The 22,091-nt window shown below is 47.1% G+C and overlaps 1 protein-coding gene across 1 annotated transcript in view; it reads left to right on the plus strand.

Annotated features, from left to right (window-relative positions):
• LOC127008468 (uncharacterized) overlaps positions 1-20,910 on the plus strand; it is a 34,358-nt gene extending 13,448 nt beyond the window's left edge. The window contains exons 2-11 of the mRNA XM_050880614.1: positions 2,958-3,172; positions 4,051-4,227; positions 5,328-6,288; positions 6,397-7,373; positions 15,522-15,750; positions 16,237-16,354; positions 17,620-17,802; positions 18,486-18,606; positions 19,470-19,601; positions 19,713-20,910. Coding sequence (XP_050736571.1) covers positions 2,958-3,172; positions 4,051-4,227; positions 5,328-6,288; positions 6,397-7,373; positions 15,522-15,750; positions 16,237-16,354; positions 17,620-17,802; positions 18,486-18,606; positions 19,470-19,601; positions 19,713-19,874 — 3,275 coding nt within the window. The 3' untranslated portion in view covers positions 19,875-20,910. The remainder of the gene's footprint in view (positions 1-2,957; positions 3,173-4,050; positions 4,228-5,327; positions 6,289-6,396; positions 7,374-15,521; positions 15,751-16,236; positions 16,355-17,619; positions 17,803-18,485; positions 18,607-19,469; positions 19,602-19,712) is intronic.
• Positions 20,911-22,091: the final 1,181 nt, after the last annotated feature.

Genomic DNA, 22,091 nt, shown 5'->3' on the forward strand with positions numbered 1-22,091 from the left:
CTCCTTCCTTTCCTCTTTCCTCCCTTCCTCCCTCCTTCCTCCCACCCACCTTCTTTTCTTCCCTTCCTTCTCTCCTTCCTTTCCCCATTCCTTCCTTCCGTCTTTTCTTACTCCTCTCTTTTCCTCCTTTCCTCCCTCCCTCCCTACCTGCCTCCTTACCTCCTTCCTCCTCTTTTCCCTTCCCTCAGGTGTGAAACATAAATAATTAAGACCACGTACGCACATACACCTTATAGGCCACGTGTTTACCTGTCCGTCCGTGCAACACCTGACAACTCTCCCTGACGTTCGTGTGTGTGTGTGTGTGTACTTCATCATGGTTTAGTCACACCCTAGACTCGTCATCGCCAGCCAGTACCCTCTCCGAATATAATAGCTCACAAATAGCGGATCTCTGGGCACGGGACATACCCCAGACTGACACCCGGTACCCTTTCACTGCTGGGGGGACAGGGAGCACGGATTACAGGAGACTACCCATCCGTCTCCACACCGCCCGGGAATCGAACCTGGGACTTTTCTAGTGTGAGGCGAGCACGATAACCACTGCGCTACGAAACTCCGCGTGTGTGCTGGGGCTGGGGGGATATATACAGTAGTTTCTCTGCGTGGTGCTGCGTGACGATGCCGGGCGATAGGCGGCGTCTTGCTAGGGGGTGCCATTGTTGTACACTCGCTGCTGTGTTAACAATGAAACAACAACAACACACTTTCTCTTAGCGTGTCGCAGAGTGGACGGATGGCCCCTAACTCCTCACGTCACGGCTGTTCCCCTTTCTTTCTCCTCCTTTCTTTTCTGTTCTCTTTTTATTTAACGATAGAAGGCGACGATGATGTGTGTGTGTGTGTGTGTGTGTGTGTGTGTGTGTGTGTGTGTGTGTGTGCTGCTCTCCCTTTTCCCTGCCTCTCCTCTTTCTCCTCTCCTTTTTTCTTCTCTTTAGTTAACGATAGAGGGTGATGATGATGATGATGATGATGATGGTGTGTTTTGTCTCTTTTTTTTTCCTGTCTCTCCTCTTTCTCCTCCTTTATTTTTTGCCCTCTTTAACTATTTAACTAACGAGAAATGATGATGGTGATGATAGGGGTGATGATAATGTGTGCACGTGTAAATAAATAAGAGAAGAATAAGAAAAAGAAGGAAGAGAAAAATTGAGTCGCGAGGAAATTCATTGATATTTACACAAGCAAGACTTTTCCATCATAATTACCCGTCCGCTTACTCACGTGCTTTCTCACCTGTCAGCTACTTCGAAAGGTGTGAGTGTGGGGGGGGGGGAGGGGAGGGGGGAAGCCTGAAGGTCGGTCATGGGCAGAGGTGAAAGGTTGGTTGGTCGGTCGGTCGGGAGAGAGAAGGAAGGAAGAAGGGAGATAGAAGGAAGGAAGGAGGGAGAGAGAAGGAAGGAAGGAGGAAGAGAGAAGGAAGGAAGAAGGGAGAGAGACTGAGATAAGGAGATAGGAGGAAGAAAGGGAGAAAGAGGGAAGCTTGAGATATGAAGAGATAGGGAGGGAGAGATGGGGAGGGTAAAGGATAGGGAGAGGGAGAGAGGGAGGTAAAGAGAGGGGGAAGGAAGCAGGGAGGGAGTGACGATGTGAGGGAGGGAGAAAATGAGAGAGGGAGAGAAAGGAGGAGAAAGGGAAAGGAAAATAGGAGGAAAAGTAAGGAGAGAGGGAGAGAGTCAGGGAGGGAATGAGGTTATGAGGGAGTACGGGAGGAGTGAGATAGGGAGAGAAAGGAGGGGGAGAGAAAGGGAAAGGAAAATAGGAAGGAAAGCAAGGAGAGAGGGAGGAAGTCAGGGAGGGAATGAGGTTATGAGGGAGTACGGGAGGAGTGAGATAGGGAGAGAAAAGAGGGGGAGAGAAAGGGAAAGGAAAATAGGAAGGAAAGCAAGGAGAGAGGGAGGAAGTCAGGGAGGGAATGAGGTTATGAGGGAGTACGGGAGGAGTGAGTGAGGGAGAGAGAGAGAGAGAGAGGGAGGGAGAGAGAGAGAGAGGGAGGGAGAGGTGTTGGGTATTTCCTGATGACGTCACTTTTGATCACTTTCACTTACTGAGAGAGAGAGAGAGAGAGAGAGAGAGAGAGAGAAGGTATGGTAAATTTCATCACAAATCTTATGTCTTAAAGGTCTTTTTTTTTTCTATTAATATATCATTCATAAGTCGACTCTTTCTTTCTCTATATCTCCCTTCATCCTTTATCTCTCTTTCTATCTATCTATCTCTCATACTCTCATTAATACGGTTTTTCTTCCCTCCTATTCCTCTATCCCTTTCCTCCTTACCTTGTCTCTCCCTTCCTCCCCCTCCTCCTCCTCCTCCTCCTCCTCCTCCTCGTCATCTATCCCATCCCATTATCCTTCCTCCTCCTCCTCCTACTTTCCCTTTCCTTTCACTACCTACTTACCTGTAATACGTCTGTCACAGGTGCGAGTCCTTCACCTGGCCAATTAGGAGAAAGGGGGTCGGGGAAGGAGGGGCAGGTGTAATTACTAGTGACAATAAACAACATAAACATCACCTGCCTGCAAGAAACAAAAGAATGACGAAGGTGTGAAGGCGAACGCTTGCCCAAGAGAGAGAGAGAGAGAGAGAGAGAGAGAGAGAGAGAGAGAGAGAGAGACTGCCCATGGAAATACTAAACTAAATAACACATAACCTCTACGAAAGCCTTATCAAATATGTGTGTGTGTGTGTGTGTGTGTGTGTGTGTGTGTGTGTGTGTGTGTGTGTGTGTGTGTGTGTGTGTAAGCCCCGGAATGTTTCAGAATATGGAAAAATTATGTGAAAATGTAATAAAAACAACATTATTTCTATCTTATCTTACTTTCTTTTATCCTATCATACTTTATCTACTTTCTATCTCACTTTCTTATTCTTATCGTTCAACTTTTCTTTCCCTTTCCTTTTCCAATTTATTATTCTTATAGTTCACCTTTCCTTCCCTTTTTCTTTTCCAGTCACCGGCAGATTGAAGCAAGCGGTGGTGGTGGTGGTGGTGGTGATGGTGGTGGCGGTGGAGGGCTCGTGGAAGTGGGGGGAGGAACAGGAGCCCCCCCAAGCCCCCGCCTCCGCCTCCTCCGTCGTCACCTCCTCCTCTTCCACCTCCACCTCCTCCTCCACCTCCACCTCCTCGATAGCGTCTGCCCTCCCTCCCTCAGCATCATCGAAGGAGGTAAGAGATAGATAGAGAGATAGAGAGATAAATAAAGTAGATAGATAGACACAAGTAAATAGATAGGAAGATAGATAGACAGAGACTGATAGATAGATGGATAGATAAGTAGACGGATAGACAGGGTAGATAGATAGATAGATTGATTGATTGATTGATTGATAGATGGATGGATAGCTAGATAGATAGATAGACAGTTAAAGATAGATAGAAAGATATAGTCTTGGAATATCACTGATGAAAATTCCTAATGTCACTTGAAATAAAAAACAGAAACAGGTTTATTGAGTTTGAAAAAAAAGAGAAGAGGAAAAAAAGGTTATCTGATTATGGTTTTAAAGGTAACTTGATGACATACTTTTTACTTGCCTTGTTCTTCTTGTTCTTGTTTTTTTATTATTTTTTTTATTATTATCATTACTTTTATTATTATCTTATGTAACTGAAGAAAGACAAACAAGCAAACAAGATTCCTAGCCACTACGAAACAAACATACGAACACACAGACTCATTTCACCTTCTTCCATTACTATTATAACTATTCTATGTAACAAAAAAAAAAACTCATAAATAAACAAACAATTGACCTCTCTTTCGGCCACCTCTTTGGATTCTTTTTAGGAGCAGCGAGTAGCGGGCTTTTTTTTAATTATTGTTTCCTTTTTTTTTGTGCCCTTGAGCTGTCTCCTTTGTTGTAAAAATAAACAACAACAACAACAACAACAACAACAATAAACAATCACACATACAAACACACGTACTCACTTTACCTCCTTCATCACTTCACCTAACATGACCTAACACAACACAACACAACACAAGACAACCTAACGTAACTTACCCTAACCTAACCTAACCTAACCTCACCTAACCTTAGCGGGCGCCGAAGTCACTGGAAGGGCAGGCGGCGGCGGAGGAGACGGAGGGGGAGGAGCTGGTGGCGGAGGAGTCGATCTTGGCCCCTCGAAGCGTAGGCCACCCGCTCCCCGACGCCCAGCCGAGGTTCATTGGCAAGCTGAAGAAGAAGATGTGCTCCGTCGGCCTTGGCATTAATGTAAGTAGATGGGTCATGGTACTCTAGGGTCATGTCAAGTTAGTTCAGGTTAGGTTAGATAAGGTATATTTTGTTTTGATGAGCTTAGGTTAGTAAATAGATGGCTGTTGGGACTGGGGTCATGTCAGGCTAGGTCAGGGAAGGTTAGATAAGGTATATTGTGTTTTGGTTAGCTTAGGTTAGTAAATAGATGGCTCGTGATACTGGGGTCATGTCAGGCTAGGTCAAGGAAGGTTAGGTAAGGCGTTTTTTTTGTTGTTTGGGTTAGCTTAGGTTAGTAAGTAGATGGCTCATGGTACTGTGGGGTCATGTCATGCTAGGTCAGGGAAGGTTAGATCAGGCGTTTTTTGTTTTGGTTAGGTTAAGTTAGTAAGTAGATGGCTCGTGGTACTGTGGTCATGTAAGGCTAGGTCAGGGAAGGTTAGATAAGGCGTTTTTTGTTTTAGTTAGCTTAGGTTAGTAAGTAGATGGCTCGTAATACTGGGGTCATGTAAGGCTAGGTTAGGTTAGGTTAGGTTAGATAAGTTATATTTTATTTTGGTTAGGTTAGGTTAGTGTGGGTTGAGTCAAAAATGGCAAATGACTCTCTTTGTTACTCATGACCCCGCACACACCCATAGTCACCCTCTCCATGTCAGTCCCTCACAATTAACGACCCTGTAGCCTTGCCCTTTCCTTACTCATAACCACCCCACCCGTGACAATTTGACAACCCCACACAGTAAACGACTCTGCAGCCTTGCCTAGCCCCCACTCATAACCACTCCACCCATGACAGTCCCTTACAGTTAACGATCCTGCAGCCTTGACTAGTCCCCCCTCATAACCACCCCACCCATGACAAGTTGACAACCCCACACATTAAACGATCCTGCAGCCTTGACTTGCCCCCGCTCATAAATCATAACCACCCCACCCATGACAGCCCCTTACACTAAGCAACCTTGCACCCCGGACTAGCCCCCTTGATAACCATTCCACCCATGACATCCCCTTACAGTAGACGACCCTCATTACCATCCGCCCATGACAAACCCACATAACAGTCGACTCTTTCCCTCCGCACTCACGACTCCCCCACTACCCCCGCACCCCCCCAGTGTGGCGGCAAGGGCAAAGGCCACTACACCCCCGCGGCCCAGCACTACGGCAAGCCCGCTGACCCCCACGAGGTTCAGTACGTGCAGCCTGTTGTCATACGCCCCGTCGGCAAGCCCATCCCGGCCATCCCCTACAACCACGGGGGGTCCTATGGGGATTATCAAGGCCACGGGGGGTCCTATGGGGATCATCAAGGCCACGGGGGGTCCTATGGGGGGTCTCATGGCCATGGGGGGCACTCGCACGGGGGTCCTGAGCCATCCTACAGCCAACCGAGTTTCTACAGTGGCGGGGGAGGCGATTCAGGGCCACACTATGGAGCCCCGAAGCCTTCAAGCATTATCCGCAGTGCCCCGGGGCTCTCCTACGGCGCCCCTGACCCTCCATCCTACTCCTTCACGCCCCCGGGTCCTCCCTCCCTCAGCTACAGTATCCCCGACCTTCCTGCCAGCTACCTCACCCCTGACCCTCCCGCCACTAGTTACATCGCTCCTGACACCCCGATTTACATTCCCAACGACCCGGACCCGCCCTCCTATAGCGTTAGTGACCCCGTGCCGATCTCTTTGACCTCGAGTGACTCCGATGGCGGCTACGGAGGTTCCAAGCCTGATGGGTCGACGCAGACGGTGCAGCATTTCCATATCCATCAGCACTCTTACTCTGGTTTTGGTGCTGGTGATGGTGGTGGTGGTGGTGGTGGTGGTTATGGGAGAGAAGTAGGAGGAGGTGGAGGAGGAGCGCAAGGTGGTGGTTATGGTGGAGTTGGAGGTGGTAGTGGTGGTGGTGGTGGTGGTGGAGGTTATGGAGCAGGCGGAGGAGGAGGTGGTGGGGGTGGGGGTGATTATGGTGGAGTTGGAGGTGGTAGTGGTGGTGGTGGAGTAGGATATGGAGGAGGAGGTGGAGGAGGAGGAGGAGGTGGAGCAGGAGGAGGTTATGGGGGAGTTGTAGGAGTGGGAGGTGGAGGAGGAGGAAGTAGCGGCTATGGAGGAGGAGTGGGAGGAGGAGGAGGAGGAGGAGGCGGCGGCTATGGTGGACTTGGAGGTGGTGGAGGAGGTGGTATTGTAGGTGCAAGCTATGTAGTGGAAAGTGAAGGAGGAGGAGGAGGAGGAGGAGGAGGAATAAGCTATGGAGGAGGAGGAGGAGGAAGCAGCTTTGGAGGAGGAACAAGCTATGGAGGAGGGGGAGGAGGTGGGGGAGGAGGAGGGTTTGGGGGTAGCCTCGGAGGTGGGGGCTACAACAACAACAACATCATCACCGGCACCCAAAAGCTCTTCACGAGGGAGACTCCGGCGAAGGCGATCCCGGGGGCGGTGCGGGGCGTGCGGCAGCCTGCGGGAGGGGCGGGGGCGGCGTGCGTGTGCGTCCCCGTCGAAGAATGCCCCGCCCACTTAATCGTCTCCTCGTCACCATTCGCACGGGAGGACTTTGGCAACCTGCAGGACCCTCGCAACCCCCCAACGAGAGTCCTATCCAACGCCACTATCCCCGTCAGGACCCGAAGAAACACGGACATGAAGCCGCCCTTGGACCAGATAGCGGCGGCGGCTTCAGCGGTGGAGGCGGCAGCGTTGGCCCCAAAGGAGTACCTCGACCAGCTCGCCCTCGCTACCCACACCCACTTCGCCAAACTGCGGAAGACCCAGGAACCAGAAGCCAGTGACGACACCCCCTCTGAGGACCCTAAAGCCAAGGACCAGGACACGGCACCTCAGGAAACGGCCATACAGGTAACAGAGGCCCCTTTGATCACCATTACCGTGCCTTCAGGATACCCAAACATCCACATCGTACGTTCTGGCATCAAGGTACAGCAGGGAACCGCACCAGCCACTTCCGACCTCGCCTCCGCCAAAACCCAAGGCCCTTTCGCCCCTCTCGCCCCTGTTGCCCCGGTCCCGTTCCCCGTTTCAGCCCCACTCGGCCCCTCCATCATCCGGTTGACCCCCGTGGCCCCATCCCCCGTCCCCCGCCCTAAGCCCCTGGCCACACGAGGGATTGTGGACGACGTGACGCAGCACCTTCAGCAGGATCTGTCCACTAATGTAAGATGGCCGTGGTGGTGGTGGTGGTGCTCGTTGTGGTGGTGGTGGTGGTGGTGAGTCGGTATGGTGGTGTTGCTCCGAGGCTCCCTGCGCTGCGCCCCTCTACGTCTCCTTTTGATCCTCTTTTGTTTTCTTGCCTGACTTGAAGACTTCGGGACTGTTTCGATTTTTTTGGGTTTTCTTTGCCTGACTTGACGACTTTTGGGGGGACGGTTATTTGACTCATCCTCCATCACTGTATTGTTCTTTGTATGCATGGCTCTGTTGTCTCTGTCTATCTATCTATCTACTTTTCTATTTATCTATCTATCAATCTATTTATCTATCTATCTTTGAGGATCCTTTCGGTTTCTCTTACATTTTTTTTCTCTTCCCATTTTTTTCTCCCTTTTTTCTCCCTACCACTCTTCTCTCTCCCTCCCTCTTTTCTCCCCCTCTTTTCTCCCTTCCATCCTTCTCTCTCCCTCCTCTTTTCCCTCCCTCTTCTGCATCCCTCTTTTCTCCCTCTTTTTTCCCTTCCACTCTTCTCTCTCCCTCATTTTTCTCCCACCCTCTTCTGCATCCCTCTTTTCTCTCCCTCTTTTCCAGCATCCCTCTCCCTGTCCCTTCCTCTCCCTCCCCCTCCTCCCCACTGTTCCACTCTTTCATCCCTCCTTCTTTGCATCCCTCCTCTCTCATTCCCTCTCCCTCCCACTCCCTCCTACTATATCCTACACGGTGTTTCAGGAGCCCGCCGAAGGAGCAGAAGGAGCAACAAGAGCCAGGGTTCGTCGTGGCACTGTCGGTAAGGGTTGTAAAAGCATGCTAAGAGTACGTCGGGAGGCTCGCAACAACAACAATGACAACAACGATAACAACAACAACAAGAAGAACAAGAAGAAGAAGAACAAGAGGGAGAGGGATGCCAGAACTACAGCCTCTCCTTCTTATACTCCCTCTTCCTCTTCCTCTTCTTCCTCCTCTTCCTCCTCCCCTACTGCACCTCGCTCCTCCGGCTCCTCTTCCTCCTCTTCTTCTTCCTCTTCCTCCTCTCCCACCTCTTCAACAAACCCGGTAAGTACAGTTATTATGTTTGTTTGTTTGTTTGTTTGTCTTCTTTTTCTCACAAGCACACTTAGAAGTTTGCACAAGCTCACATAACACACACACACACACACACACACACACACACACACACACACCTAGTACAGCACTCAGCACTCTGCACAGTAATAGACACACCTCCTCTTCCTCTTCCTCCTCCTCCTCTTCCTCTTTATATAGTGGTCAGTCTCCTTCCCTCCTCCTCCTTTTTTTTTTTTTTTTTTTTACTTCATTATCTCCCCTTGTCTCTTCTTTCCATTATCTTCCTCCCCAGTATTTTTTTCTTTGTTTTATTTTCTTATTTATTTTCATTCTTGTGTTATCTATCTATCTATCTATCTACTTTTCTGTTTACCTATCTATAATTATCTCTATCTACCAATCTATCTATTTATCTTTCTATTTTTGAGGATCCTAAGTTTTGGATTCACTTTCAACCTTCTCTTCTTTGCCTCATCCCTTCAGCGTTCATGTCACGTCCTTCCTTTCCTTATCCCTCCCCATTCCATTTCTCCCATCACTCTGACCCTTCTTTAAACCCCCGTCAGTTGTCATTCCTATATACCCACCCCATTCCTATATACCCACCCCATTCCTATATACCCACCCTGTTGCTATATACCCATCCCATTCCTGTATACCCGCCCCATTCCTATATACCCAACCCATTCCTATATACCTACCCCATTCCTATATACCCACCCCATTCCTATATACCCACCCTGTTGCTATATACCCACCCCATTCCTGTATACCCGCCCCATTCCTATATACCCAACCCATTCCTGTATACCCACCCCATTCCTGTATACCCACCCCATTCCTATATACCCACCCCATTCCTGTATACCCACCCCATTCCTATATACCCAACCCATTCCTATATACCCAACCCATTCCTATATACCCACCCCATTCCTGTATACCCACCCCATTCCTATATACCCAACCCATTCCTGTATACCCACCCCCTTCCTGTATACCCACCCCATTCCTGTATACCCACCCCATTCCTATATACCCACCCCATTCCTATATACCCACCCCATTCCTGTATACCCACCCCATTCCTGTATACCCACCCCATTCCTATATACATACCCCATTCCTGTATACCTACCCCATTCCTATATACCCACCCCATTCCTGTATACCAACTCCATTCTTTAAGCATCATCATCCCTTCCTTCTTTCTCCTTTTCCTCCTACGCTTCCCATCCCTCCCATCACCCTACCACAGATGTCACTCCTGTGCCCCATCATTTGAGCATCACAGTCACCTCCTCTCCCCTCCCCCCCCCCCTCTCACTTCCATCACCCTGACCTCTCTAAACCCCTTCATCGTGTTTGTTGTCACTGGTTTCCCCCATCACTTGACCATCCCTCTCTTCCCTCCCATTCTCCTCCCATTAACACTCCACACCCTCGTCACTCCCTTCCCTTCGTCAGCGCTTCCTCCAAGGACTCCTCAACGGCAATGGCTTCGACGGCTTCGACGGCAACCGCTTCTTCGCTGGGCTCGGGTTGGTCCCCTCCTTCGGCATCAAGTTCGGCACCATCCCTACATTCGGCGGCGACGGCTACGGCGGCGGCGGCTTAGGCGGCGGCATAGGGAGCGGCGGCAACCCTCTGGGACTCGATCTGGGGCCCGTGTCGATCAACCCGCAACTGGGCCTTAACGTGGCGAGTCTTGATGGTCGGCCGCTGGTCAACCCATCCTTGGAGTTACTGGTGTCCCCGAATAAGCAAGGTGTTCACGCCCTCCAAGGCCTAAGGAACACCTTCTTAGGGGGCCTCGGCGGCGGGTACGGAGGAGGCTTCCCAGGTGGAATTGGCTCTGGCATCGGCCCTGGCATCGGCGGGTACCCTGGCATCGGCCCTGGCATCGGCCCTGGCATCGGCCCTGGCATCGGCGGGTACCCTGGCATCGGCCCTGGCATCGGCCCTGGCATCGGCGGGTACCCTGGCATCGGTGGCTACCCAGGATATGGCCACGGGAACAAGTATACTCATCCACCCCCTCTTCCTCCACCTCCACCTCCCCCACCTCCACCTCCCCCACCTCCTCCTCCAGTGTATGTGCCAAAGCCTGTCTATGTCCCCAAGCCTGTCTATGTCCCCAAGCCTGTTTATGTCCCAAAGCCCGTTCCTAGACCTCCATTCTTGCCACCTCCCTTCCGCCCCAGCCACCCGATCCCTCCTAAACCTGTCGAACTCCACCACCACGAACACACGCACTTCCACGAACACAAACACGGACACGACGGCTACCAAGGACATGACATCCACCGACCTGGTTTGGGCGGTTTTCACGACCCTCACGGACTCGACTTCAACCGACCTGGCTTGACCGGTTTTCACGACCCTCACGGACACGACTTCAACCGACCAGGCTTGAGCGGTTTTCACGACTTCGGTAACCACAACGGACATGATGATATTTACACCCCCGATGGCTTCGTTCACTCCATCTTCGGCAGGTCTGAAGGTGGGAGTGGGAGAGACGCCCTATCCTCCTCCTCTTCTTCTGCAGTTCCCCCTCGTCCAGGCTCCTCCAGTTCTCGTCTACCTCAACGTTCATCATCATCCTCATCACCATCTTCATCATCATCGCGTTTCCCGTCATCCCCCTCCTCCTCCTCCTCCTCCTCCTTCCGTGCCTCCTCCAGTCCCACGTCCAACAGGAGATCGGATCCTGGCGGTCTCAAGTTCTCCGCGAAGTAAGAAGTGGGAATTCGTAATCACACTTCGCTATAACGTTTTCGGAGACTTGAGTTATTGAGGTTCATCTTTTTTTCGGATTTCTTTACGTGAATATCTTAACTTTTATTTATCTGAGTTATTGAGGTTCGTCTTTTTTTCGGATTTCTTTACGTGAATATCTTAACTTTTATTTATCTTGTTACTTTCTTACTTTCTCTCATGTTTCCGGAGATAAAGTCATTGAGATTCATTTTTTTTTCGTATTTCTTCACTTAATTAAATATTCTAACTCCTATTTATCTTGCACTTACTCATTTCCTTTCACTTCCTCACTCTCACTCACTCGCGTTCACCCGTCACACGCTTCCTCATACAGTTAGTTTAGACGCTTTATGAACTTGAGTATGTTTTCCTTTAGTTAGTTTAGCCGCTTCATGGACACATATGCACGGAACCAACGCCGAAATCCCACTTTAGTTTATAGTTTCATTCTCTAGTTCATTGTCACGCACCTCTGACCTAGCGTTTCTTCGTGTGGTTTAGAGAGTGCACATTATATATATTTAGATCTCGTTGATAGTCGTTTTAATTGGCACTTACGGTTTTTAAATTAGTATACGCTTGATTCGCTTTGTGTCTGTGCCATTTGCAATAGTCGTAGTTGTTAGTAGCCTAGTTAGTCGTTTTCTAAGATTATGATTTGCGTTTGTATTTTTTTTATAGTAATAGGCCCTAAGTATTCCATGTGGGTGTTTATATATCTCTAGTGTTAGTGATGGTATGTCTATATGCAATTTTCGTTTTCTTTTTATGGACAGAAAGCTTGTTTGTGTGTATTTAGGTTTATATTCAGGTTTATTTATGTTTTATTTATCTATTTATCTATTTTATTTATTTATCCACATTCAATATTTAGCAGAATAAGGAGAAAAAGAAAAGAGAGGGAGAGGGATGGCAGAACTACAGCCTCTCCTTCTTATACTTCCTCTTCCCGCTCTTTCTCCTCTTCCTCCTCCTCCCCTACTGCTGTTCTCCCACAAGTGATCAGCGCCCTTGGTATTCTGTCCGGGGAAAGCAGGATCGCGCGGCGCACACTTCCAACTCCTGCCGAGAATAATAACCAACAGTCAGGCGCGCGGGGAACGGTGTAGGCCAAGCGTTGTGTATTGATTACGTCGTTTTGCGTGATGGACTTTGATTTTTTGTACCGTATAATGAGAGAAAAAAACGATGAATTGATAGAAGTGTTCAAGTCTACGATGATTGCCAGAGGAGAAGGAGGAGGAAGGAGTGGAAATGGTATAATGACAGAAAAAAATGATGAATTGATAGAAGTGTTCAAGTCTACGATGATTGCCAGAGGAGGAGAAGGAGGAGGAAGAGGAAGTGTAGAAGGAAGTATAGGATTAGGATGTCATGCTTGATGGAGAGTAAGCTTTTGTCTGATAATGGTTTGATGATAGAAAAATTAATGAATGATAAGGACGTTTTCGAATATTTATGATAACCGTCGAAAGAGGATGATGATGATAAGGAGGAAGCAGAGGAGGAGGAGAAGAAGGAGAAAGAGTAGAAGGAGGAGGAAGTAATGGAGAACTGAATGAATGGTTTGATAATAGAAGAAAAATAATAGATTGATAAGGAAGTGTTCGAATTCACGATACTCGTCAGAGGATGATAATGATGACAAAGAGGAAGAGGAGGAGGAGAAGGAGAAAGAGTAGAAGGAGGAGGAAGTAATGAAGAACTGACTGATTGGTTTGATAATAAAAATAAATAGAATAAACAGAAGAGGATGATGATGATGATGATGATAAGGAGGAAGAGGAGGAGAAAGAGTAGGAGGAAGAAGAGGAAGTAATGGAAAATTGACTGATTGGTTTGATAATAGAAAAAAAATAATAGATTGAGTGTTTCACGATACTCGTCAGCTCGAGGATGATGATGATGATAAGGAGGAAGAGGAGGAGAAAGAGTAGGAGGAAGAAGAGGAAGTAATGGAAAATTGACTGATTGGCTAATTGACTCATAAAACACTAATAGGCTATCATTAAGTTGTTGAAAATAGATTATCAATGAAAGAAGGAGAGAAAATTAAGACGCATATAAAACTAAATAAGAAAAATGATATTGCACTAACGAGAAAAGGAAAAAAATCCAGCAAACATTCTTACAAGATATACAAGAGCGAAAGAAAGAAGAGGAGGAGGAGGAGAAAGAGAAGAGGTGTAAGAGCGGAAGGAAGAGGAGGAGGAGGAGAAGGAAGTAGTGCCTCATGAAGCTGCCATTTCGTAAGGAGTGCCAAGCGGGGGCGGGTGGTGCCATGGCGGGGCGGTGTCTGGTGAGTCGGGGTTCGGGGCTCATTGATTTAATAGCCGCCTGACGCCGCTGTTTACCGACACGCGCGCTGGTCCCCCGCTCATGCGCTGATTACGTGGATTTTAATTACTTTCTTATCCAGTTATTTACAGTGTTTATTCCTTTACTTACAAGCGTTAATTATTTCTGCAGCCTTTCGGTTTATCTTATTTATTTAGTTAGTTAGTTATTCATGTATTTATTCATTTATTTATCTATTTATTTGCTTACGTAACTTATGTAGGCTATCATTTATTGGTCTCATGCTTATTTATTTCGTTTATTTATGTATTTATCTATTTATTTTAACTTAACATGAGATTTTTTACGTTTTAATGTCATTCAGTGCCACATTATCGAGTTAAGGGTAGTAATAAGTCTCTGTGTGTGTGTTTGTTAAGTCTCTCCTTGTGTGTCATTTTAAGCGATTTGACTGTTGAATGTGTTTGAGAGTGAATACCTTGCCGACCAGAGCCCCGGTAATACTAAGACCAGGAATGTTAGCTGCGTATACTTGTTGTTGAATATGCGTATACCATGAAGGTGCTCTTGAGATATGAGTTGAAAAAAGGATACTGTGTTGGCGCCCTGGTGTTAGATAAAGCTCGTTAAGTTGTTAAGGATTGTGGTCAGACCGTCTAGCCTATTCTCTGTTGTTCCCCTCACGAACGTTTTTTTATTTATTTCTATTTTTTCTCTTGATTTTCTTGCGTTTTCCTTCATCATCGCGACAATCTATAAAAGGTTTTCATTAAAGTCTATGGTCATCCCGTCTCACTTTCACTCATTTTATCACTCACGAACGTTGTGTGTGTGTGTGCGTGTGTGTGTGTGTGTGTGTGTGTGTGTGTGTGTGTGTGTGTGTGTTTCATCTCGATTATTTCATTTCTCTTCACCATGACGCTTTGAATCTTATCACCAAAAAAAGAAAAATGTCATCTCGTTTTACTTTCACTCGCTAATGACTTTTTTTTCTATAGGTTTCTGAAATTCGTAGACAGTGACATATTTTTCGATTTCTTACGTCATAGCGCTCTTAAATTATTATTATTATTATTATTATTATTATTATTATTATTATTATTATTATCATTGTTACTATTTTAAGGTGGAAGAAGGTATCGAACCCCGGTCACCCCGAATCCTGGGTCCAATAAGCGACTTCTTCAGCCATCTCCCCATCGACGTGTCCCTTCAGTTCTCCCACCAGCCCCATCACCCCCCTCTTTACCCACCCATTCACGACCTCACCCCCCCTCACCACCACCACCACCTCCACCAGCACTCAAACACCCCAGATCACAACCCCCATCTCTCTTATCTCCCCTCACCCCATCACCCACCCCCCTTTCACCCACGTCCTGCATCCCCCATCTCCCCATCACTCTCCCTAGGACTGACCCCTGACCGACCCCTGACCTCGTTACTGCATGACCTCAAACTGGGATTAGGTCAACTTGTAGGTCACTCCCCTCTCCTGCATGGATCTGAGGGGGGTTTAGGTATCCTCCACAAGCCTCCTCCTCCTCCTATCCCTCCTCTTCCTCCTCCTCCTCCCCACCGCCCCTTTGTGACCCATGCGCATGCCCCAATATGCCCCAACATCGCCGGCTGCTTCCTTCTCCGTCTTCAGTGTCTGGTAAGTTGTTTTGTTGTTTCATCTACGGACGCAACGGACGAACGGACGGACCCACGGACGGACGGACGGTGAGATGGACGTGGTAAGATGAGTGAGTTAATATGGTGAGTGTTTGTTTGTTTGTTTGTTTATTTGTTTGTATTGGGGAGGGGTATGGTTAGGGAGGGTAGGGGGGATTGGGGGTGGTTCAGAGAGAGAGAGAGAGAGAGAGAGAGAGAGAGAGAGAGAGAGAGAATGCATGGGAGACAGAGACAGAACGCATGACATATTTTATCTAGTGTTATCATTATTACCACTACTACTACTACTACTACTACTACTGCTACTACTACTACCATCACCCCCCTTCTGTCACCCCATCACAGCGACAGTTCAGCGGAGGCGGAGTCGGGGGCGTAGTGTCTGGGGACCGTGACAGCTGTAGCGTGTACGAGGTCTGCTGCGGGGCTACCATCGGGGGGCTGCTGGGGTCTGCTTCAACCCCCCAGAGTAGCCTGAGTCACCCCCGAGCCAGCACGTGTGGTCTGAAGGGCAGCGAGGATGTGCGGTCTCGTATCAGCAGTCCGCAAAGGGAAGATGGGGATGCTGAGTTCGGTGAGTGTGGGGGGTAGGAGGGGGGTAGTGTAGGGTATATGGGGGGGGGGGATTGGGTAAAGTAGGGTGGGGGTGGGAGGTGGGGGAGGTATGATCCTGTTCTTGTGTAGGCCTATGCTTCGTCTTCGTGGTTTAGTTTTCTGTTCTTCTGTTATGACTTTTTGTTCTTGTTTTTTTTCTTGTTCTTTTTGGTCTTCTTGTTCTTGTTTTTTTCTTGTTCATGTTCTTGTTCTGCTTAGTCTTCTTGTTCTTTTTCTTCTTCCTCTACCTCATTTTTTTGTGTGTCTCTTTCCTTCTTCATCTTCCTTGTGATATTCTTCTTCTGTGTTTCTTTTTCAACGTCTTCTGGTCCTCTCTTCATTATCTCTCTCGATTTCTTCTTCTTCTTTTTTTTCTTCTTCTTTTCTTCCTTATTCTATGTGTTATTGTAGTTAGTATGATCAACACCATTACCATCATCACCCTTTCTTCCTTTACCCGCGGCAGGCGAGTACCCGTGGCAGAGCGCCGTGCTGAAGAAGGAGGGCGTGGACAGCGTGTACGTGTGTGCGGGGACGCTGGTGGACGACCGGCACATCCTGACGGCGGCTCACTGCGTCACTGGGTACTTATCTTACTGCTACTAATACAACAACTATAGAAAAAGTCACCCTATATTACCCCTAAACTGACTTATCTTACTGCCATTAATGCTAGGTACAACTATAGAAAAAGTCACCCTACATTGAACTTACCCCTAAACTGACTTATCTTACTGTTACTAATGTCATAACTGTAGAAAAAGTCACCCTACATTACCCCTAAACTGACTTATCTTACTGCTATTAATGCTAGGTAAAACTATAGAAAAAGTCACCCTATACTAAACTTACCCCTCAACTGACTTATCTTACTGTTACCAATATCATAACTATAGAAAAAGTCACCCTACATTACCCCTAAACTGACTTATCTTACTGCTATTAATGCTAGGTACAACTATAGAAAAAGTCACCTTACATTGAATTGACCCCAAAGACTCGGCCCCTCTTCACAGCTATAAGATCTGATTGCTTGGAGTGAAGGAGCTTGGAGTTAGGAGTCAATGTTTTCTTGGTGCGAGGGTGAAGGAGGGGGCGGGGGTTCTGGACCAATTTAGTGTATACGATGACTATAATACTATGCCGTTCACATTAGCATCGCATATAAGCCCCGCCCACTTCAGCTCAGAACCCGCCAATGACATTTAAACTTTTCTCATTATCTCATTTTCATTCTCATTTTCATTTATCATTTTCATTCTCATTTTCATTTATCATTTTCATTCTCATTTTCTCATAACCAAATTTCCTCTTTCCACTCGGTCAGAATAGCCCACTTGTTTTCTCCTTTCTACCTATCCACATCTCTCGCTCTCTTTATAACCTATTGTAACTTCTTCACCTACTTCTTTCCTCACTTTTTTCACCCTTTTCCACACCCTTTGTCCCTCTATTCCCTTTCCTTTTCCTTTTATCTTGCTCGCCACCTCTTCCTCATCCCCTCTCATCTCATCTCTACTCCTTTCCTCACCTCCTCACCCTCCTAGCTCTCTCCGCCTATACTTCTTTGTACGCTTTCCTTTCCTTTTCCTTTTCTTTTTATCTTGCTCGCCACTTCTCCCTCATCCTTTCTCATCTCATCTCTGCTCCTTTCCTCACCTCCTCACCCTCCTAGCTCTCTCCTCCTACTTCTTTGTACCCTATTACTTTACTTTTTTCCCCAACCGGCCTCTTGCAGTCTCCTTACGTTCTTATGTTCTTATGTTCACCCCTTCCTTCTCAGCACAAACCTCAAACCACACACACATGCACACACACACACATCACTATCCCTTCTTCCCCCACACAGATACTCGGCCAGTGAGCTCCGTGTCCGTCTCGGGGAGTGGGACGTGAACAGTGACACAGAGTTCTACCCTTACGTGGAGAGCGACGTGGTAGCCGTGTACGTCAACCCCGACTACTTCTCCGGCAACCTCATGAATGACCTGGCAGTAGTGAGGATGGCGGCCCCCGTTGACCTGGCGCGCAAGTAAGTAGAGAGAGAGAGTGAGGTGTGAGATGGGAGGGGAAGGAGGGTGAGAGGAGTGAGGAAAAGATGAGGAGAGGTGTGAGATGGGAGGGTGAGGGAGGTGAGGAAAGTGAGGAAATGAGAAAGGGTGAGGAGAGAGGTGTGAGATGGGAGGGGAGAGAGCTATAGGAGGGTGAGGAGGTGAGGAAAGGAGATGAAATGAGAAAGGGTGAGGAGAGAGGTGTGAGATAGGAGGGGAGAGAGCTATAGTAGGGTGAGGAGGTGAGGAAAGGAGATGAAGTGAGAAAGGGTGAGGAGAGAGGTGTGAGATGGGAGGGGAGAGAGCTATAGGAGGGTGAGGAGGTGAGGAAAGGAGGAAGAGATGAGATGAGACAGGATGAGGAAGAGGTGAGGAGCAAGATAAAAGGAAAAAGAAAGGGAATAGAGGAAATAAGGGTGTGGAAAAGGGTGAAAAAGCGAGGAGAGAAGGTGAAAGCATAATTTAAAGAGGGTAGGAGATAGATGGAAAGGTCGAGTGCGTATTATAGACATGTATTAGAATATGGGTTGGAAATTGTAGGCCTATGAATAATAATTTTGCTTGTTTTCTTCTTCTTCCTCTTCTTCTTCTTCTTCTTCTTTTTCTTCTTCATCATCTTTTTTCTTCTTCTTCTTCTTCTTCTTCCCCCCCTCCGCCCCGCCAGCCCCCACATCGGCCCCATCTGCCTACCCCACCAAACTGACTTCACAGGGCATCGGTGTTGGGTGTCGGGCTGGGGCAAGGATGGCTTCGGGGACGACGGCAGGTACCAAAGTGTTCTAAAGGTACGCATATACTTAATTAATCACCTACACCGTTCATTAGACAGGTATACATAGTTAATTAGAGAGGTAAACTATTCGTCCTTTTCTTCTGTTATTTGTTAGTGTTTATTTCGTCTGTGGAAGAGTTAGTTAGTTAGGTTTTTACTTTGTTTTTCTCTGTTTCGGTATAGCCTAGTTTCAGCTCTTCTTCCTCTACTTGTTTCGTCTCCTTTATTTTCTTTTTTTTTCCTATTCCTCCTTCCTTCCTTTTTTTTCTCTTCCTCCCTCCTGCCTTTTCCCTCTTCCTTCTTCCCTCTCTATCTGTTTCGTCTCCTTTATTTTATTTTTCTCCTATTCCTCCTTCCTTCTTTTTCTTCTCTTCTGCCTTTTCCTTCTCTTCCATCCTTCCTTCCTCCTCCTTCTCTTATTTCTTCTTTAACTCCCTTCCTGCCTTTTCCTTCTCTTCCTTCCTTCTTCTTCTCCTCCTCCTCCTATTCCTTCTTTCTCTTTCCTCCTGCTTTTTTCCTCTCTTCCTTCCTCCTTCTCTTCCTCCTATTTCTTCTCTCTCTTCCCTCCTGCCTTTCCCTCTCTCTTTCTTCTTCCTCCTCCTCCTTCTCTTTTTCCTTCTTTCTCAACCCTCCTGCCTTTCCCCTCTCTTCCTTCATCCTCCTCCTCCTATTCATTCTTTCTCTTCCCTGTCTCTCTTTCGCACTCTTTATTTCTCTCTCTCTGTCTCTCTAAATACCTTGTTAACCCACCACAAAAGAATTAAAGAACGTAGATAGCTTAAGATATACTATAATTCCCGCTGCTTCAAATCTTCCACATGTTTCCTTTACTCCTGCGTGTGTTACTATTCCTTCACGTCTCTTTGGGCCCTTCAGGAGGTGTCGCTGACCGTGGTGCCGCGGGAGGCGTGTCAGGCGGCGCTCCGACACACCCGCCTTGGGCCCCGCTACGTCCTGCACCCCGGGATGATCTGTGCGGGCGGCGAGGCGGGCAAGGACGCGTGTAAGGTGAGTGCTTCCAAGGCTTGCGTGTGCTTCCAAGGCTTCCAAAATGCCTTTTCTTCCTCTTCTTCTCCCTTATTATCCACAGCCTCTTCTATAATGTGTCGCGGTCCGCAGGGTGACGGCGGCGGCCCTCTGGCGTGCAAGGGTTCCGACGGTCGCTACCAGTTGGCGGGCGTCGTGTCGTGGGGCATCGGGTGTGGGGCGCCGGGTGTTCCTGGGGTCTACGTCAACATCCCCTACTACACGCCGTGGCTCAGGGATATCCTCCGCTTCTAAGGGCGCGCCACACCCCACCCCTGGCCATGCAACCTCACCCCACCGTGCCTTGTTATATATTGAGTGGTGTAATTGGTTTTCCTTTCCTCCTTGTTCCTGTACGTTTTTATAAGTCTTTTTCCTTCTTCGTCTTTTCGTGTTAGTTTTTCGTTCGTCATTTGTCTGCTGGAAAGACTTGGAAAAGGTGACGGATAAAAAAAAATAAAGAAAAAGTAAGTTGGACGTTTCCCAGTTAGGCTATATGAATTTTAAACATTGTTATTATCATTACTATTATCATTTTTATTATTATTATTTTATCGTGAGCCTATATTGATGTCATTGTTATTATTTTTTTTTTTTCGTGAGTAGGCTACCTCCTTTTTCTTTTTTTCATATGTTCGTGATTTTAATTTCATGACATTTTCTTAAGACATTTTCTCTCTTATCATCTTGACGGAGCGTGTTTGACCCAATTTCCTGAATGATATCAATGGCAGTCTTGGGCGGGGCGGGGCGGGGAATAGAATCCAATCCCATATCCGATCCTTTGTACACCTGCTCAAAAAAATATGTTCACCGGATTACCTTTGTATAAAACGTCCCTCCATTTCCCCCTCACTCCTCTTTATTTATTATTATTATTCTATTCCGTTATTTATTCGTTGTTCCCATACTTTCCGCAAAACTACTTTCGCCTCCTCTATGTTCTTATCTTTGTTCTATCATACTACTGCTTGCTATAACGCTTCATACTCTGTTATTTATTGAACTTTACCGCACTTTCCACGAACCACGATTTTTTTTAACAGCTCAAGGGTAACAAAAAAAGGTGTAAAAAAAAAAAAGAAGCCCGCTAATTGCTGTTCCTATCTTTATTATCTTTAGTCTCGTCTCTTTTAGGTTCTTATGAAGTCAGAATATGTCAACAATTTGCTAAAGTGTGCCCCCCCCCCCCCCTTGCCCTGCCATTCTCGTGTTAGTGTGTTAGAGTATGTACCGAGCGCCGGACTGCTGGTCGGCTGGTCTGTCTGTAAATAAAGCTTTTTTAATGTTACTTTACAATATCCGACGAGATCTTTATTTATCACCTTTCCATCCTTCCTTTAGCGCACCAGAAATCCTTCCAATCCTTCCATAGAAATATTAGGAACTGACCTTTTCATTTGAACTTCCCTCCAGAGCGCATCTTCAATTGAGGAGCTTCGAAGCCTCGGCCGCAAGGTTTCGGGGATTCATAAAAGAGTAAGAGTGAATCCAATGGCCCAGAGAGGTTTGTGTTCATATTGTTCCATTATTTTGTGTTCATTCTGAGGGAAGGAGACGAGGACATGTTAACAATGGGAGTGTGGATGGTCAAAGAAGAGTAACAGGAAATAAAGTAACGAATCTATGAACGCATCCGAACACAAGGCTCAGATGGTTCGAACGCAGCATCAGCATCTGCCAACACCTGTGCTCACTGCTCACGTGCTCAGTTGTCAATGGACGGTGAAGGAGATATTAGAGTGTGTGGCATCTTTGACCTGCGAGTGGGCATAGCTACGTCGGTCTATTCATAATGCCTTTACACGGAGTCTACTTAAGGTGAATCAGAAAACAAAAGCTATCGACCACCGGAGGAATTGAATGTATCTCTGAACTTATGGATTGATAAGCACGTTGAAAAAAATAATTGGGCTCCATGAATCTACAAATTCACTGCGGTAAGTTCTGATTTGATGTGCAAGTATTAATCTACACTACTACTACTTTGTATACGAGTAGCCTACTTACCTAAAAACTAGCTTCGGAACTACATAGACTACTTTTTTGTACATTACTTGTGGGTTTGACTTCAGTGGGCGAGAGTAGTTGTGCAGATTTAACTCATACGTAATGTTTTTTTTATTTTTTTTTATTCATTTCTGTAATTTCTCCACAGTACTGAAACTGAATCATGTCGTTACCATGTCTCAATCTTTCACGAGTTGCGCACACCTCCCCTGCCACAGTACAAAAAGGAACTTGTACTAAATAACAACAAAAGGGCCCTTTTTCACATAGTTACCCAGAAAATGTAAAAAAAAAAAAAAAATATTCACAGTAGAGGAGTGAGGACAGAAGGAGGAAGAAGGAAGGGCGGTGTGGCATTCAGGTGGGTGAGGTTAGGAAGGAAGGGAAGAGAGGGGAAAACAGACATCCTAGTGAAGAAGGACAGAAGGAGGGGAAAGGTGTGTGAGGGAATAATACTGTTGG

The sequence above is a fragment of the Eriocheir sinensis genome, chromosome 37 (assembly GCF_024679095.1).
Source record: "Eriocheir sinensis breed Jianghai 21 chromosome 37, ASM2467909v1, whole genome shotgun sequence".
Taxonomy (NCBI): Eukaryota; Metazoa; Arthropoda; class Malacostraca; order Decapoda; family Varunidae; genus Eriocheir; species Eriocheir sinensis.